Here is a 19,570-nt window from a genome sequence, read left to right on the forward strand (position 1 = left end):
ATGGCAAACATGTAGAGAAAAAATTAACTCAAAAATTAAACCATGTAAGGAACTTATATAGTAAATAATAATTACATAGCTAAAGCCTATGTTTCCAAAAATTGCGTATAGACTACTAAGTAACCAAACTATTAGACTGTTAAATTTGGTCTATCTTAAGGGTCAAGTAAGACGAAATCCATATATTAAAGGAGAAGCCAATTATTCTCACTTTTCATTCTTTTTCCTCGCCTTCTTATGCCATTGTTCTAATGCTTTTGAAGTTTGTTCATCAAACACTGATCGCTTCATAGTCGATCCCATCTATAAAATATATATTTTAAAATGAATTATGCATGATAAACAACTATTCAATGAAAAAATTCAAAGGAAAAATAAATATAAATGTTGCATACCTGAGTTACGAGAGCGTAAAGGGGCAATGTGATATAACTGCATAGGAATTGTACGACTACCCTAAATCCAAGACCATATATTCAATTTTCACAAACTCGGAAACTTAAAAAAAAAAAAAAAAATTGCTGATGAAAAATTATTACTCACCCTAGACAGACACGAATGATTATAAGGCCAAAATGGTGATGAAAACAGGACCTTAGCCCAAACTCATACTGCAACAAGAATTATTAATTCATTATTATAAAAATATCTAGAAGCAATTAGTACCAACATAAAGTAAAACTAGAAGAAGAGATTCTGAAAAGTTTACCCATATCCAAAAAAAATAAGTAATCTCAAAAGCATTCTGAAAAGTTTCAAAAAAAAAAAAAAATCAGTAATTATACTAAAACATCACATACACTTATATGAATTTACCTGAAACAGAACAAAGTGGATCATATGAAGTACTAGAGCGGGTTTTTCAAACCAAAAATGTTGGTCTGAGACGTTGACAACTGGCATCCCTTGAATTACTGCATGTCTCTCTTGAATCTCCAATGCCATGTACGATATAATGGCTTGAAGCTTTGTTCCTATGGCTAGTGTTAACTTTAAAACAATCACATTAGTTCATAAAATTTTCTTAATTTTATGAAGTAAGAAAGAGCTAGCTTCGTATAGTAGATAAATTAACGACTTACTAGAGGAGGAATCATGGTGATTACGGCGGTAATATACCATCCTATTAAGTTTGTTTATAGATATATAGATCAATTATTAGTTTGTCGTATGTCGAAAACAAGACAAGATATTATAATGTAGGAAAATGATAAACGAAAGACTAACCGTGAACATCGAAGAGTAAAAAAAACATTACAAAGGCCCATAGCTCGGGTCTGTCATCATCAGCAGTGGTAGATTTCATTAGAAAAAAATTAGACTGAAAATGTGAAAGAGGATATGAGTTACCTTATTCCCACAACCACCTTGAAGTCGTCTTCTAACGATCTTTTGATGTACTTTTGAAAATCAAATTTCATACCAGGTGCCAAATGAACCTAATTACATAGGTATTTAGAGAAACAACAATTGGATATTAATGGAGAATCAATGTAAGATATTAATGCACTCACACTTATGAATCCATGTCGCATTGTCAAGTAGTCAGACTTCCTCACTGATCTAAGTATTTGACGGAAGAAGCACATCTGAAAAAATAAAAAAGTATCCTCTAGTTCCATTAGATTAGAGAGGGAATAACTGATTGAGCAAGAATAACACTTAAGAAAATCGTACAACGTAGAAGAAAAATTTATTGCTAGCCCAAGAATTGACATGTTCGCGGACAAATGATGTCTCATGTGTGAGTCTAAATCTTGATGGATCTGTATAAAAAAAAAATAGAAAGGACAGTAAAATTTTGTGTGCGTGTGTGGATATATCATCAAAAAATTGGATATATCATCAAAAAATTAAGTTCACTCTACCATTCATCATTTCTTGTTCATGGATGACCTCTTGCTCCCATACTTTCCAGCCACGAATCTGTGTTTACGAAAAATCGAATTATTTCAATTAAAATCATCATCAAGAGATGGACACAGGACACATGTATACACTGACAATGTTATACCAATTTACCTTGGCTCTTCCAAGCATCATGGTTATAGCACTATATATCACATGGAACACGGCCAAGAAGAATATGAATATATGAATTTGATGTAATGCGTTTAGTGATATAAGTGCGACATAATCCTGAAACACCAAAAATAGAAATAATAATTCAATAAAACTAGTTAAAGTTTTTAATGCTGAAATAGTAGTTAATATTACTTTCTTGCAATTCACTGGAGGAGCGTCAGCCAAAGAACGACGTTGAATGGAGGAGAGAATACGCATTGCGTGGTCTGTTTTCTTGAGCTTTTTATCATCATGATCTTCACTAGGTCCATCATACGGACCGCAAAATGACATTGCATGACCGTATCTTGATGGAACACATATGCTCGCAATGTAGTTTTGGCCAAATGTTAGAAGCAGCGAAATAAATCCCAAAACCATAAGCTCTACAATATGTAACATAATTTTGAGTTAATTATATAGGAAACAAATCAATGTTCCTTGATTTCAAGAAACTAAAAACTTAATTTCTAGATTGCTACCATTTTTAATCTTCTCAAGAGCTTCAAACAAAGCTTTCTTCTTCTTTCGTTCGAAAACCTACAAGCATGGAATTAAGTGTAACCAAAAAAGTAACAAATACAAAGAATATATACATAAGGTATAAAAGTTCTCTATGAAATTACCTCGCCGACTTTGTGAATGATGAGTTCCAAAATAATGGAGATCAAGATGATAACACCACAAACTGTAGAAACGGCCCAAGTCGGGGTCTGATCTAGCTGTCGTGGACCTTCGCCTCCTCCTCCACCACCACCACCTCCAGCCATTCTTTAAAACCGTACGTGATGATTATCTTTTTTTTTAGTATGAGTTTGTTTATCAGAATTCCAATGTCAACAGAGAAGAGACAATAAAAATGAAGTCAAAGAGATAGAGAGAATGAAAAGGAAGGGGATGATGTTGCCATTGACGAGCATGCGAAAATAGTAGATAAAAGTGTAGACAAATCCGGTGAGTTATTTTCTTAAAATTATTAGTTTTGATTTTATCAATTTATTTCTTCCCTATTTTACAGGTTTCCACATTATTTAAGTGGGAATGTATGGAGAAGAACGAGTGCGGAATAATTGGTGGAGGAAATTTAGAAAAACAAATGAGAGAATTAAAGAGACGTCGTTAGCAAACTGCAATAGACATCATTAAGCAATTGGATTAAAGATATATAGTATTTGCTAGAATAATTAATAAATTAAACTAGCATGCAAAAATAAAAAGCATGTGCAATTAAAATGATATTAACGAGAAAATAAAGGGGACAAAATCGTCTTTATGTACTACAAAAAATTGTTCCATTTCTTAGTGCATAAAATGTAGAAAATAGTAGAAAAACTGATACTTTTTTATTTTCGCCTATTTATACTACTAGAAAATGATCCACGCGTTTTATATTTTGAAGTGTTCACTTTTTTTTTTAATCTCAATTATAGTCTACAAATTTATGATAATGTTGTCAATGTGTTACATACATATAAACTTGCATTATGCATGTTATTGAAAAAATATGTTTACTTTTCAGTAAGAAAAATCAATCGTACAAACGATGAGTTGACCTAGTGGTTAAACACTTTGATTACCAAGAATATAGAGATCTTGGATGTTACGAGTGCGTTTCGCATTGGAAAGTTTATTTTTTCATCAGAATTTGCAGATATTTACCCAAGGAACAATAGATATTTAGAATTTGATTTAAATGTTCTGTTTCTTAAAGGTGAGTTCTTCACAAACCTGGATGGTTTGATATGAAACAGAGAGTAAGCTCTTTATACATTATAATCATACATCAAATGCCTTTTGGACCAAGAACAATAAGGTTAGTTGTGGGATTAGTGATACTCATCCGCTGTCTTTCTTGGTGCGTTTGTGCCATGGCTTTTTATCGAAAGACTGGAATGTCCGGATTTCTCACGTGTATAGAGAAGCAAACCGACTTGCCGACGGTTTACATCGTGTTATTCTTTTAGAGGATGTAGACGGGGCTGCACACCCGAGACGTGTTTGTTTGTAATTTTTAAAAATTTTGTTTGAATAAATAGGGGAGACTATTGTCTCTTCCAGCCTACCAAAAGAAAAAAAAAAAAACAAACTTTATGATTGATATATAATTTGATAACATAACTAAGAAAATTCAAATAATTAAAAATGAAAACTAAACAGGCGATTTTAGAATTTTTAAAAAAACTCCTTAAGTCTAATAAACCTCTTGCAAAACATGCATCCTTGTATGTCTCGTAGAAAACACCTTTGTAAGTTCTTAAATCTTCATCACATGTTGGACTTTTTAGAAAACGATAGAGGAGTTTCAAACATGAATCTCTTTCTATCTTATTTGAAACAAATGTTGTCCTTGGACTCTTAATTGTTCTTTGCCTTCTTTGAGAACATTTTAATTTCCTCTTTGATTCCATGTAAAATCTTGTTTCTTTTCTATATAAAGGTTAGTAATAAGTTATTGTAGCTTTTATACTAAATGAAATTCAATTAATACATATTCTTGAGTTAGTTAAATACCCTAAAATAGTCCAATGAACAGAAAATTTCTTAATTTTTTTTTTTGACGACTTTTGATTTAATATTATCATTGTTTTAGGAATAACTTTACCTCAATCATCTCAAAGACTCCTTCGATGGTCTTCTTTGTGCCCTACAAATAATATATCACGTTGGTAAGAATTTATTACGAAGATAAATATTCTCATTTTAAATATGATACAAATATATGTTATTAAAAAAATTATTTTTGGAAGATTTATTTAAAAAGCATACTTGCATATCAGTTAGATCCATGTCGAAGGTTTCCCCGAATTTTGTGGTATATGTCTTCCAGGTATGAAGAAGTATCACTTCAACTTTTCAAGCTGTCTTTTACATCTTGACATTACAGAGGAAAGCAACAGAAACAACCATTTCAAAGTTTGGAGGTGATAAACGATCGATGAAAAGAGGTAGTTGTTTGATGAGCTAGAATATAAAATGTATAACGATATTTATAGATAGTTTAGAAATCTTGGTGAAAATCTAGCTGAGCATCTAGCCTAGCACTAACATTAGTTGCACGACGGTGGTCAGATCCCTTCAAAGCAGCAGCCTGAGATAACAAGAATAAGACATTATCTCAATCAGTACAAGATTAGGAAAATAAATCATTGAATGAGAACAATGCCATAGTTTGACGTCAAACTTACGGCCTTCTGAACACCCTTGTTGGTGACTCTTGGGGGAAAACCTCCTTGAAGCCAAAGTCGCAGCATTGGCAGAGAAAAGGGCCTGAAAGAAATAAAATTGTAAGAGTTCAAGATTTTTTGAAATCTTATACATTACAGATAATTCAAGGGTTCACTACTAGAGAAGCATGTGGGTAAAATACCTCATCCTTCTGACCAGCCAAAGCCTTGGCCAATGCAATCACTTCAACGACCTTCTGGGCAGCAAACGCCAACCATGACTTGATTTCATCATCAAGCTTAGTCTCATTGATAAGATCAACAGCGGTGTGGAGAAGAGAGCAGGAGGTTGAGACCACAAGCTTGTCTGCATCAGAAAGACAACAGATCAACATTTCATATATTTGTTTTTGATAATTACCTAGTATTGTCAGGTAAAAGGCAGATGATTCGGGAAGAACATATTACCGTTACCAACAATGTCCTCAAGTGCCTGCAAGGTGCTTAGAGACGCAGCAAAGTCGTTGGCCCAGGTGATCCTTCCATCAACAACACCAGCAAAGAGGTACTTTCCCTCAGGGAAACCTGCCTTGACCAAATCAAGCGTAAGAGAAGTTGACCTCAGGGCCCAACTCAGGGACGATGTAATGGCTGCATCAATAAAGCATTATCACATTAGTTAACAACTCAAAAAGACAATGTCAACACCAGGGACACAAGAGAGTAGCAGTCAAGACTCACTAGTGGGTGTCAAACCACTTGGTTAATAAGAGATTTACAACTAAATATGAACCACCAAAAAATATAGTAAGCTTAAGGTCTTACCGTCTTAGATAAGAGTCCATTTTGTTAACAATGCTTATAGAAAAATCCAAACGGCAGTACCTTTTTCATATCTCAGGTCCAATACAAAAAAATTTAGAAAAGACTCAAACCAAAACCCTGAAAAAACCTCAATAGTTTCAAAAAATACAAATCAATCAAATCAATAAATATGAAAAGCTGAAGAAAGAGGAGAAAAGGAAACACAAACACACAAGAAAACCAATACAAAGGAGAAAACTTGGTACAAAAGTATGATTAGTGGCCTCTTCTTGCACCTTTTAATAACAGAGGACACAGTCTGATTGAAAAAAAAAACAAAACCCAGAAGTGCCTATCATTAACATTTAACAAAGATATATTTACTTGAGTTTGAGATGTATTACCCTTTGATTTTTTCAATCTGAGTCACTGGAACTAGAGCTTGAGCTTGAACTTGAACTGGAGCTTGAAGAATTGGACTTAGTCTTATTCTTCATTTTCTTCTCCTTCTTTCCTTTTTGCTCTGCAATGTTTTCCCTCGAATTCTCTGGAGTTTCTTTGGACACAGGACTCTGGACATTCACATCAGTGTTGCTTGCGGTGGTCTCAGCTTTCGCTTCCTCGGTCACAACTTCATCACTTAGTGTTACATTACTAGGACCAGCTGCTTCTGTGGGAATCACCACTCTTTCAGAGATTACTTCCATTGACATCCCCTCTTTTGGTTCAGAAGGTTTAGGGAATTCTTCCAGTGATCGAGTTTCGACAGGTAAAACATCGGATGTTATCTCTTTTGGTTTACTTTCCTCTTCTTCTTCTTCTTTTACGGGTGTGTTGTTTAGAGGAACGTTTGTTTCATCAATAGATCTTTCTTCAACTGAAGACTCTGATGGTTCGGATCCAACTACACACTTGATTTCTCCAGGCCTACCATCTGATTGTGGTGATTTTGGTTGCTTGTCCATGCTCTCTACAACAGCCTGATTAATAGCATTTTCTAGATCTTCCTTCGACGTAGCTTCCACAACTGCTAAATCTGACCCAGTATCTGTTGAATTTTCGTAATTTTCTTGAGCCAACTGATCCTGAACGGTGCTTGGAAGAATAACATCCTCAACCTCAGATCCTTCATGGATTTGCTGGAAAGCAGAATCTATGTCTTTAACCGATCTCGCTTCAAGAACAGGCAGAGCTTCGATCAATTCATCGGCAGTGTCAGGTCCTATCGAAGATGGCCCAGGTTCAGAGTCTGTCACAATTTCCTTAACACTGAAGTCTCCAATGGAGTCAAGTTCAGACAACAATCCTTCATCAATCTCTTTTATCTCGTCTGCCTCTTCAGTGATAATTTCAGGAGGACTTTCAGATATTGCATGCAAGTCTGTAAGCTGATCTAATCGCTGCACCATATCGTCAAGCTCCTCATAAATATCCTCTTGGAAGAATTCCGCCCTTGAGCCTTCACCAACCATAGGTGTCGTGTACTCGGGAGATTCTGCTGGAGAGGAGGAAGTGTCAGATGTCAAACAAGATAACTCCGCTGTATCTTCAGGAGCATCGTGATACTCGTGGAAAGTGATGTTGCGGGAAAAGACGACACTAACAGGACCTGCACGAGTTGGTACCTGCAATAACACATCACAGCGGTAAGAAACATGTCTCCCGCTTAACAAATTGTAGAAAGAACAAAGAAGTCCAAACATTTTGGAGGTATCAACCTGTTGTTATTTCCAGTTCCAGTTAAGAAACCACATATCCAGATGACGTACCATTATCAAATAAGAAACATGATAAGTATATAAAATATGTTCTTGTACATGTATCAATGCGCCATCAAGTAACTAATCCCGTATATCACATAGAATTATCTTAAACTTAGAGGAGAGCAGCAGGAGATAGTATGTTAAACTCATCAGATAAATGTTCAGACTTCAGATTAATGTTGTGATATTGTGCATTTATGAGAGAAGATAAGTTTCATGACTTACTTGATCTTCACCAGGTTCAAGAGATGATTGTTCTACCACAGATTTATCTGACCAAGTCAGTTCTCTATCTGATTCAGATGGAGTTGTTTCTTCAGATCCCACATTTGGGGAACCAGCATTTACAGAGTCTACTTCGATATCCATTGTTTGGTCGGGGTTAATTTCTTCCTCCGCATCAAGAACTGATGAGTGAGCTGGTTCTTGTTCCAACTGCGGAACATCTTCATCATTAAAAGAATGCGTCTCAACATACTCAACTGCTCCAGAAGACAAAGTGGCATAATTATCTATTGGGATGTCTGCATTGAATGTTTGAGGACTGGCTTGATCTTTTTGTTTCCGGGATTCCTCTTCCTCATGCATTATCTCTTCAGCTACTGACCTGTTTACTGAAGTTTCAGCTATGTCACGTACCACATCAGGTGATTCTTCCAGTGATGTTACATGCTCCCTCGTATCACCAGATCCCAGAGGTGAATATGTATGCTCAATTGGGAGATGTTGTTCAACCATCTCTGTAGATACTACTTCCTCTTCTGTAGGAGAAACCAAGCCCACCAAAGATGCACTAACATCTAGCGTTCTGGTATCTACAACCTCTCTCACGGCTTCATGCAGTTCTTCCAGTTCCTCTGAACTAGAAACAGATAAACGGTCATCCTCCTGGTCATCAGCATTCTCACTCTTACCCAAAGGCATAGAAGCCGGACCAACTAAGGCATCTTCAAATTCAGACCCTGAAACAATTGAGTTATTTTGATCATTAATTCCAACCTCTGCAATGACAAGGCTTGCCTCTCTTGTTACATGCGTGCTAGTTTCTCCTACTTCCTTTGTCCTTGTTTCAGTCTCATTAGAAGTGGAATGAATTTCCTCAGGACCTATGCTTTTAGAATAAACTTCATGTTCTTTCTCTTCATTTTCTTCTACTTCTTCCCCATTCTTTTCAGGTAGATCTGGTTTGTAATCAGACGACGACACAGAAGAAAATGATGGGAATCTACTGCCTGAGGGAGGACTCGAATCGTAAACAGGTTCCTCGTGGTGGCCATCTCCCAAACCACAAAGAGCATGAATTGCTGACTCATCAAGTGAGGGATGCGCAGTAATGAAAGATTCTTCAGCACGAGCTTCATCATGGTGGTAACCATCCTCCACCACCCTAGCCCCATTGATTTCTAATTCTCCAAAAGAAGGCTGGGAAGACGCACCTGATTCTTCATGAAGATCAACTACCCGTTCCGAAATCAACATTGCTTCATCTTCACTGATATCCCGCATATTTTCTTCTTTCTCTGATAAAGATGAATCACTATCACTGAAATACTCTTCAACAAGATTTCCTTTATCAGAAGTTTCTCCTTCCATCATGTTTGATTGCTCATGGTGTGTTTCTTCTCCACTTCCCAGTACTATCTCAGCCACATCATTATGAAGCTTTCTGCTATCAGCTTGTTCATCGAAATCGGAATCCTCAGACGAATGGCTTTTTTCTTCATCATGGTCAGAAGCTGAATGGCTTTTTTCTTCATCATGGTCAGAAGCTGAATGGCTTTTTTCTTCATCATGGTCAGAAGCCATATCAACTTTAGCAATTTCAGTTTCTCGATCAGCATTATGTTCATCCACCTTCTTTTCATCATCCTCTAGGACTGTGCACACAGATTCAGTATCAGGAACCGAACTGACTTTTGATTCACTGACTTCACTGAGCTGCCTTTCAAATGGATAATAGCTCGTTCCCTCATTTGCTAATCTTTCTAGCACAAAGAAAGGTCGTAGCCTATCATGCCTAGGACCTCCAAGCATTGATGGGCCTACACTGAAACTTTCATGTCTTCTGAACACTTGATCCTTTGGTTGTTGAGAAGAGAACTCTTCTTGGAAACCGTCAGCCTTGAGGTCTGGCTTTTCTTCATTTGGCTCATATGGAAGATCAAATGGGTTTCTCCTCGCAAACATAATGGACGGGGCAGAGCCAGGGATAGGTGGTAATCCCATATCATCATAGGAATCATATGGAGCATCAAATGGATTCTGCCTTGCAGTTGAGATTGGCGGCATATTAAAGGGAATATCAGCACTGTCAAAATCAATAAGATTTCTCTCTGCCATCAGTCTCATATTGTGGCGAGCCCTTCTCCTGGCAATAAGATTCTCCAACCGTTGGTTTCTTTCAAGTTCAAGACTTCCTAGATCCATAACATTTCTTTGGTCAGCCTCTGTCCACTTGATTGCTGATTTACTTTCGTCGTCCTTATCTTCTTTCTTTTCATGTTCCTGTTCCTCTTCCTCTTCTTCATCTTCTTCCTCATCTTCATTCTCGTTGTCGCCTTCTTCTCCATGACTTTCACTGTCAACATCAGACTCCATTCCTTCATCACTACTACTCCTACCTTCATCACTACTACTCCTATGTGGCCCCTCTGAAGCTGCATCTGATCCTTCACCATCTGCAATACCACGATTAGGAGCTTCTGAGTGTAAAAGCGGGTGAAGCTCGTCAAGCATCGGAATGATGTCTGTCATAGAAGCATCAGGCGAAGAACTTTCTGCACCATCAGACCCAGAATCCAGCGAGTCATCACGGTCCGCATCATCATCCTCATCCTCTTCATGCCTCATTGGTCTCCAAGGTGAAACTGGAGATACATCCATCTGATCATCTTTGGAATCGTCAATCCTTTCATATAGAGTTCCGTTTTTCCTCGATTGCTCTCCACCCAAAGCTTGTGTCCCATCATTTTCAATCAGTTTCTCCTCTACTCTTTCTCCCATCTTGTCCACATCCAAAATAAATGCTATCTCCTCAAACCTTACCTGAGGATCCCGTTTAATCTCATCAAGAGTCTCATCAACTAAAGGCCTATAATCAAAAGGCCGACCATTGTCCTCAACTTCACTGAGTAGGTTTTCCACTAATCTATCAACATCATCATTCCCATCCTCAAGCACATCTTTCTCCGCCCCCACGAAACTATCCACCGTAAAACTCTGATCTCCTCTCTCAACAACAGTAACATTAGCATCCCTCGAAACCTCAGTTCTAAAAGGAGCAGCCTCGTGGACAATCTCCGGTTCCTTATCGATTTCAGGAATGTTTGGCTCTCCAAAACTCAAAATCGTGCCAAGCAAAACGAAAGTACACACCAAAACAGGAGATGCAGTGACCAAAGGCGCAAATAAAAGAGGACAATATCTATGCAGAAAATACAAAAACCCAATGAACCCCAAAAGAAAGGGATGATTGCAAATCCATCTGTAGGACATTCTGATCTTAATGACGAATAATCTCCGAATCTGAACTCTGAACTCCGACGACCGATCACTGATCATCTCTTTTATATTTTTCCAGGTTGTTTCTGTATAAGAATTACAAAGAACAATCAGAATCAGATGACAGCTTGAAAGTTCACATACTCAAAAAAGGAAACATTTGATCGTATTTAAGATTTGAGCTTAGATTCATTGAATGGTATTTCACAAACAGACAGGTTGATATAAAAGCTGTTAGAAATTCATGTGCCTGTGGTTGTCTTATGTACATTTACAAGTAGTTTTGTTTTCTCTGCTATTTTTAAGTTCTAATCTGACAAACTTGAGCTCTCTCTTAGGGACTTGAGTCTACTACTAGTACTTGAGACTTGAGAGTATAATCGAAAACTATTAGATCAAAACCAGATGCGAGATTTATCGATAAGAGATGATTAAAAAGCGGATCTAAACGAATACGAACACAAAAACAGCAATCATTTTCAAAAGAATCAGATCCTGCAGAAACCAGATCTACGAATCGAAATAAGCAGATCTGAGTCCAATGAACTCACTCAGCGAATAGATGAATAGATGGAGGAATCAATCAAAAAAAACACTAAGAAAAGTAACGTGGAGAAGGAAAGCGAAGGAAGCTAAAAATAAGAGAGACGCAACGTAAGGAAGACATAGAAACTCGGAGACGAACCTGACGGAGGAAGAATCGGAGACGAGAAGGCGAGGAGAGGAAGAAGAGTGCGCTCTGTGAGAGTTTATTTATTATAAGCCAAAAGTCTAAAATGACAGATCGATCGTTGGGCTCTCTGTCATTTGTGTACCTTTCGGCATTTTATTACTATTTATTTTAATATCCCTTTTTTTTTTTTTGGTCATGGATTTTAATATCCCTATTTATTATTATTATCAGGCTATGAGTATTTCTCTTTTTTTTTTTTTTTATTGTCAACGTGAAGGGGGAGTTGGTGTACGTGCGGAGCAGCTTTGATCGTAGTTAAGATAGAGATAAACAACAAGATGGTCTAATTCAAATCAATATCAAAAACTTTAGATCACAACACAACGTTAATATCAAATCAGATCGAGGATCAAATCCAGAAATCGGAATGAAACCAAAAGGAACAACCAGATCACGGAGATATAAAATCAAATTCAAAAAAAATCACTTGGAAAGCCCTAAACAAAAAAATTAATAGAGGGGAGGAGACGTGGGGAAGCCATGGAAAGTCGGAGACGTACCTTACAAAGATTGTGTTGGAATAGACTCGTTTTCTAATCAAGAAAAAAGAAATTCAAGAAATGAAGAAAATCAAGCAACAAAGAGGATTGAGCAAAAGGAAATCATGAAGAAAAGGTAAACAAAAAAAAAAAGATAGGAATTAGTAATTTACTATTTGTGTTTAGAATCATAACTCTATAAATAGGATGTTTGTGTTACAATTAAATTCATAGAAAATAGAGAGAATTAATAAAAAGAGAAAGGTTTAAAGAGAAATCAACAAAATCCCAACATGTTCGAAATTAGAGAGAGAAAACAAAAATAGTTGACTAATCAAAAAGATGGCGAGAGAGGGAGCCAAGAAAAAGAAGTGTGGGCTATGTAATGTAATGTTGTTGGCTTCTTTACAGCAAAAACAAAATGATTTTGAACTTTTTTGTATATGTAGAATTTTACATTCAGCACAATTATTTAATTTCATTCCTAATTTTGCAAATAAATATTGCCATTTTTAACATACATGCTGTATTTTTTTAATTTTTTTGTGTATTAGCTAAATTTCTGTTATGTTATTCTAATCAAATTAGCATCACCATAGTTTAAATTCAGAATGAATTTGATATTTATTTACATAATGAATGATTGTGCAGATGAACTTCTAATGATCCTCAACGCGAAAAATACAACAAGAAAATCGGAGTCATGAATGCTCCAATTGCCAAACCAAAAGGGAGCAAGAAGATGAAAGATTGGGAGACTTAAACCGCACCAACATTTAGTTGAGTTTTAAATCCAAAACGAAGAATTGGTATGTAGTAGTTAAAAATATTTTACTCAGTTATGTCCCGAGTTCTCTAAATCGCACGAAAAAATATTGCTTTGTGACTACCATAAACTCGTGGCCTAAGGACATCGGTCTTTTGTATCGCATCAATTATTGATCAATCAATATTGTCTACTAGTAAATTGTAATATGAAAGCCTATTCACATATTTAATTTCCATGGTAGGAGTTTGATGATTTTTTTCTTTTTTAGGTTAGAACTGATGAGATTTCAAGAGACATTTCTGAATACAGAAATAAAATTGATCGAAACAAATTTAAGGAATGGCTTATATAACATTCTGAATACAGTAATGGTCATTAAAATTGTTAATAACCCCTCATAAAGATTATCTTTAAACTCATTTATAATATGTCACATGTAATGTTTGTATTAGTCCTGTCACGGATCCGGATATCCAGCTTTTTATAGTATCTGGATCCGGATCCGTCAGATTCGTTGTTTTAGTATAAGGATCCGGATCAGTATACCTCAGATATCTGGGTTTTGCCTACACGTGAAAAGGATTCGATTTTTTTTTTTTTTTCTGAAACAAATTCAATTTTTTTCTTAAGTTCCGACTGAATCCTTAAAAAAATCTAGGAAGGAAATCGTGGATAATGAGCTATCATTGCCTGATCGTTGATTAAAGCGTAAGAGCGGAAAAATATGAATATATCTCAAACTGATTAAGATCCAGATGATGATAATTTTGCAGAGTAACAGAAGAAATAAAAAGGAGAGCCAAAGGAGGAAGGAAAAGCTCAAAAAGAAAATTGAAAAAACTTAAATCGATGGATTTGTTGAAAAGTTTAAAGGAGGGAGAGATGGAGAAACAAAGAGGATACAAAGGAAAAATACTTAAGTTCACTCCTAGGAGTGAACATTTTTGTTCACCTCCTTTTTTTCTAACCAATCAGAATATGCCATCTAATAAAAGTAAAAAAATAAAAATACATTATATATCAGTTTGGGTTTATAAAAGAAGGTTAGGGTTTAGATTTTACAATTACACAAAGTTAAATATCGGTTTAAGTTTATAAGATAGAGTTAGGGTATAGATTTTACAATTAAACGAGTTTAAATTTCGGTTTGGGTTTAAAAGAGAGGGTTAGAGTTTATATTTTACAATTAAACGAGGTTATATGTCGGTTTGGGTTTTATGAGCGACGGTTAGGGTTTATATTTTAAACTTAAACGAGGTTATATGTCGGTTTGGATTTATAAAAGAGAATTAGAGTTTAGATTTTTCAATTAAACGAGATAAAATATATATCGGTATGGGTTTATAAGAAAAAATAGTTAGAATTTATAAGAAAGGATTAGGGTTTACAATTAAATACGTTTATTTTTTTCTTTTTATTACGTGACATACATATTTTGATTGGCTAGAAAAAGAGAGGGCGAATAAAGGGGTTCACCAAAGTATTAGGAGGGACGTGGTGGCTGGTTGGTTAATTAGGGTTTTCTCAATTAGATCCAATTGAACCCATTAATTAATACTATCTTTAATAAACTAGACTCATTAGACTTTAATCCAATAACCCATTAATATGCTAAAGTTACCGGATCCAGATATCCGGCCAAAAAAAATTTCACTATCCGGATCTGGATCCGGACCAACTGGATATCTGGTTTTTTCGAAACGGATCTCGGATCGGATAACGGATACCCGCGAATCCGGGATATTTGTCCCAACCCTAGTTTGTACTACTAAAATTATGTACATTGGTTGGTGTTTTCAACACCCTACTTTTCACTCCACATCATCTTATCTTTCTTTCACATCTTCTTCTCTTTCTTCTGCCTAATAATTCAACACTTTACTATCTAAAATGATTTTGGGCCTGAATGTTTTTTGTCACCATTCACATCTACTATTCTTTTAATTTTATTTTAAAATTAAAAAAAAAAGCCCATATACGGGACAAACGCACACCACAACACATAGAACCGCATTACAAAAGTTAAAGTTGTGGGAGAGTTGTGTTTAATAACTGTAGCTAGTTGACAATAAATTTTTTATTATTATTTTAAATAAAAAATATTAAAAAATCACACTATATAACTCTTTTTTCTCTCTCAATGTATTATTCACAAACATCATTCAATATTTCTCTCTACTCTAAAAATATTCTTCTATCAAACGCATTCACTGATCTATATAACTCTTCTTTCTCGAGCTGTTATTCACAAGACATCATTCAATATTTCACTCTACTCTAAAAACATTCCTCTATCAAATACGCATTCACCGATCTGATTCGTTTGCACAGGTAAGCTTTTTTTTTTTAATATATATATATATAGATATATTTGATTATATAAGAATTATTATTCATTTATATTAAAAATAAAATAAAAATAAATAGCTCTACATATCCATATATTAAAACTAATTTACATCTTAAATAAAATAAAAATAAATAGCAATATCACTAATTTATTTTTATTTTTAAAATATTTATTTATAACATATATTTGCACCACTTATTGCGGTTTTCACCATTCACTCATTTGTATTGTACCGCATATCAGTTTTTTTACCATTCATATATTATCTCGTACCGCTTGTTACGCAATAACCGCACTTGTTCCGCATGATGCGTTTCTTTGAACCGCACCGCAGTTTAACCTCACCGCACTTCTAAGGGCCTGAATGTGCAGCAAGTTTCTTAGACCACTGGGTGCGTTTTGAATTTTGGTTACCATTCATCACTTATTATTAAGTGATTTAGTTTATGGAAAAAATAAAAACTAAAAAACTAAAAGGTTAGTGCGGGACAATTCCCTTTAGAACCGCAGTTGAAAAGATAAGACAACAAATATGTGTGGTTACTTCTGTTGTGCATTTTTTGATTATTTAATTTTTATTATTTTAATTGCAAAAATCTTGGTAAGAAATTACATGGATTAACTGATCTATTAATCTAGGTATACTATGAGTTGGTGTCATCTAGATCACATACAATTATTAAAAATCTTTAAAATTAATATTTTTATTCTAAAAATTAGTTCTCCATTGTTAAATTTTTTATATTTTGTTTAAGTCAATTTTAATTTTAAATTTTATGATTCTTAAATATTGAACACTCACAAAAAATTACAAACATCGTATTATTAATTTTCAGTTTGAAAATTTAATAAATATTTTATAATTATCTTTTATAAATAATATAGAAATTTGATCATTCATTAAACACTAAATTAATAATTTTAATTTATAATCATATAATATCATTAATTTAGTTTTATATAAATATTTATCTAAAATATATATTCCGCACCGCTTTTTATATTTTACCATTCAAACATTTGAACCGCAAGGCATATTGGTTTTTTCACCATTCATATATTATCCTGCACCGCTTGTTACGTAGTAACCGCACTTGGTCCGCATGATGCGTTTCTTTGAACCGCACCGCGGTTAAACCGCACCGCACTTCTAAAACCGCTTGTCCCGCACCACTCAAACCGCCGTCACCATTCGAAGCCTAAGACTAAAACCGCTTATCACGTACCACTCAAACCGCCGTCACCATTCGAAGCCTTTCTTTAAAAAAATTCAACACATTACCCTACCATTTTTATTTCATATTTATATTTTCTTTAATGTTTTTGGGTGTAAATGGTAACCGAGGAATCTGGCTGAATCTGGCTGAATCTGGCTGAATATATTTGTGTTTTTCTGCGGAATCTGGCTGAATAATTGAAAGTTCAAATGGTAACAGCTGAATCTAGCTGAATTTTTTTTAAAATAATTAATCAAATAAACTTATAAATTAGAGAATTGTTATGCTGAAACCGAACCGAAAAAGAAGAACTAAACCAAAACCTACGAAATAACCAAAATAGATCTTAAACTTCATAACCGAAAGAACCGAAACTAAAATATTTCGGACACCTAAATGAAACCGAAATTCAATTATATATCCAAAATATTAGTTTGTTTTATAACGAGTATTTAAAAAATCCAAATAATCAAAAATATCCGAATAACCGAACCGGAAACAAATGGACCTAAACCGTAGTAACCGAAAAATACTCAAAATTTCCAGAATATACGAAATTTTTTCCGAAAATGTCTAAAATACCGAAAAATATTCTAATTTTTTGGTTATTCAGATAAGAACCGGAACCGAAAAATATCCAAAAGATTTTTGGTTCATAATCGTTTCTTGATTCAAAAAACCGAAATACCCAAAACCAAACCGAACATGACCCAATTCTAAAATTACCGAATAGATGCTAAACTCAAAAACCAAAATACCCGAAACCCAAAAATACCGAATTGAAACCGAACGAAATACCTGAAAGTTGGAACTATCCGCTATTATCCCAAATAAAACCATAATATCATAAAAATATTTAAAACTATTAATTCTTTACCTTTAACAAAAAAAAAACTATTAATTCTTTAAAAATCCACAAATATACAACTTTTTCCATTCCTCAACTTTTCCTCTAACTTATCAAATGATGTAACATTTTTTTTTTCCTCAAGAATTCCTCAAAACCATGTTACCATTTAGACTCTTTGTTTTTATCACTTATTATTAATAACAATTATCGATTAAAATTAAATTAAAATAATAAGAAATTAAATTATTTTGTAAACTAATTTTTGGTATAAAAACAAGATATCTATAATCCTTAATATATTTTTTTTTGTTTTGACATCATATATAATCCTTAATTTGAATAGTAACATTAACGAAAACTTAAAATACAATGCAATACAATATTAAACACACGACACAACTTAAAACTCACAAACTTACTTAATATAACAGACGTAACATAGAAACTTAAAATTTTTTTAACCGTGGAACATCCCGAGTTTTTTCCATATGTGTTTGACTAGATCTGCTTGCAGTTGGTGATGTACATTTGAATCACGCAAATGCTAGTAGCACCTCAATCGAGAATAGTTGAGGTATGCTAGACCCACTTGCCTCAGATTGATTATAATCGTTTCACTATTGAATATATGTATCTCGTTCATCCTCAACAATCATATTATGCAATATGATACATAACTTCATGATGATAGCCAAATCATCTATGTCCCACATGCGAGCTAGTTCACGAATGATTATATATCTTAACTGCAACACTTCAGATGCACGTTCGATGTCCTTTCAACATAATTACACAGACAGATTTTAAAAATGTCTCGTTAGCTACACGAAGTATTGCTAAAAAGAAAAGGTATATTTTCTTATATTACCAAAGTTTTATTAACAAAATATATCACAAAAATAAACCACCAATTTTTTTTTGTGCTATATTTTATTATAAAATTTTGGTAATATAACAAAATATACCTTTTTTTTTGGCAATCATTTTTTTATAAATTCAAAGGTCAGTTTTCTTTTTAAAACAAAATATATCCTTTTCTTTTGAAAATAATATATGGCCTTTGGATATAGATCTATGTATATAATATGATATTCAAAGTATATACCAAATTCATTTATATATATCTGTAAAGTAAACACCACAAATCAAAGTATATACTATGGTGTTTATAAATTCATTTTTCTTTTATATATTCAAAGGTCGGTTATATATATAAAGTATATTTTGGTGATTTATGATGTTCTTAAAAAATGACCTTTGGATTTAAAAAAAAATATGATTTCCAAAGGAATAATGTATATTTTATTATATTACCTAACTTTTATAACAAAATAGAGCACGAAAAAAAAATTGGTGTCTATTTTGTTAAATGATTTTTTGGTATATTTTAGTTATATTACAAAAATTTATACCAAAATTTTGTTATATACAAAAATATATATTTTTCTGGTATATATTGCTATATTGGTTTTTGCTATATTTATTTCTGATATATTTTGTTATATTTCAAGTAAAATTATGTGATAATTTATTATTTTTAATTATTTATCAAAAATAAATAATAAATAGAAAAAAAATTGAATATATTTTTGGTCTACGCCGGTTAACATCGGTCAACGACATATTCTGGCAACCGGAGCACTGGAATTGGATGACCATGGTATTTGCAACATGACTTATGTTAGTTCGAGGATGTCTGTATGTAATATCAATACTTTTTGTAACTAACGAGACAATTTTAAAGTTTGCATGTGCGATTATGTGAAGACATGCTAAACATTTTCCCAAATATTATTTTTTGAGTCAATTTGGGCAGAGGTAAAAATGGGAACACTAATTAGGGGAAGGGTATTATCAGAAGCTGTCGGTTCCGAGG

General features: G+C 34.0%; 3 protein-coding genes and 1 long non-coding RNA gene across 8 annotated transcripts; 1 reads left to right on the forward strand and 3 right to left on the reverse strand.

The window, feature by feature from the left end:
- Nucleotides 1–12: 12 nt before the first annotated feature.
- On the reverse strand, nt 13–4,875 carry LOC9327305 (MLO-like protein 9). Of its 2 annotated transcripts, XM_021011760.1 has the most exons (17): nt 4,831–4,875; nt 4,667–4,708; nt 2,691–2,835; nt 2,547–2,604; nt 2,218–2,450; nt 2,023–2,139; nt 1,869–1,926; nt 1,678–1,766; nt 1,515–1,589; nt 1,351–1,439; nt 1,228–1,277; nt 1,083–1,123; nt 817–990; nt 710–745; nt 544–611; nt 396–456; nt 13–303 (listed from the first exon to the last, which is right to left on the reverse strand). In XM_021011760.1, the coding sequence occupies exons 3-17, from the start codon at nt 2,832–2,834 to the stop codon at nt 208–210; spliced, it is 1,389 nt and encodes a 462-aa protein (XP_020867419.1). In that variant the 5' UTR covers nt 2,835; nt 4,667–4,708; nt 4,831–4,875; the 3' UTR covers nt 13–207. The 2 variants fall into 2 exon arrangements, with proteins under 2 accessions (XP_020867419.1, XP_020867420.1); XM_021011761.1 differs by lacking the exons at nt 4,667–4,708; nt 4,831–4,875 and having other exon boundaries at nt 2,691–2,853.
- On the reverse strand, nt 4,591–12,615 carry LOC9329996. 4 transcript variants are annotated; one of them, XR_002329270.1, is made up of 9 exons: nt 11,982–12,102; nt 8,021–11,382; nt 6,437–7,657; nt 5,697–5,879; nt 5,432–5,595; nt 5,250–5,331; nt 5,111–5,152; nt 4,831–4,935; nt 4,591–4,708 (listed from the first exon to the last, which is right to left on the reverse strand). XR_002329270.1 is itself a non-coding variant. In XM_021011759.1 (4 exons), the coding sequence occupies exons 2-3, from the start codon at nt 11,354–11,356 to the stop codon at nt 6,449–6,451; spliced, it is 4,545 nt and encodes a 1,514-aa protein (XP_020867418.1). In that variant the 5' UTR covers nt 11,357–11,382; nt 11,982–12,102; the 3' UTR covers nt 6,240–6,351; nt 6,437–6,448. The 4 variants fall into 4 exon arrangements, 1 of the variants encoding a protein (XP_020867418.1); XR_002329268.1 differs by lacking the exon at nt 4,591–4,708 and having other exon boundaries at nt 4,886–5,152; XR_002329269.1 differs by lacking the exons at nt 4,591–4,708; nt 11,982–12,102 and adding an exon at nt 12,530–12,615 and having other exon boundaries at nt 4,895–5,152.
- On the reverse strand, nt 5,063–6,073 carry LOC110224140 (5-methyltetrahydropteroyltriglutamate--homocysteine methyltransferase 1-like). Its single transcript, XM_021010486.1, has 6 exons — nt 6,054–6,073; nt 5,970–5,986; nt 5,697–5,879; nt 5,432–5,595; nt 5,239–5,331; nt 5,063–5,152 (listed from the first exon to the last, which is right to left on the reverse strand). The coding sequence occupies exons 1-6, from the start codon at nt 6,071–6,073 to the stop codon at nt 5,063–5,065; spliced, it is 567 nt and encodes a 188-aa protein (XP_020866145.1).
- LOC110224766 lies at nt 12,574–13,470 on the forward strand. Its single transcript, XR_002329271.1, has 2 exons — nt 12,574–12,644; nt 13,160–13,470. It is a non-coding gene; the product is annotated as an uncharacterized LOC110224766 (long non-coding RNA).
- The last annotated feature ends 6,100 nt before the right edge of the window (nt 13,471–19,570 follow it).

This window comes from Arabidopsis lyrata, assembly GCF_000004255.2.
Source record: "Arabidopsis lyrata subsp. lyrata unplaced genomic scaffold ARALYscaffold_1, whole genome shotgun sequence".
NCBI classification, from domain to species: domain Eukaryota; kingdom Viridiplantae; phylum Streptophyta; class Magnoliopsida; order Brassicales; family Brassicaceae; genus Arabidopsis; species Arabidopsis lyrata.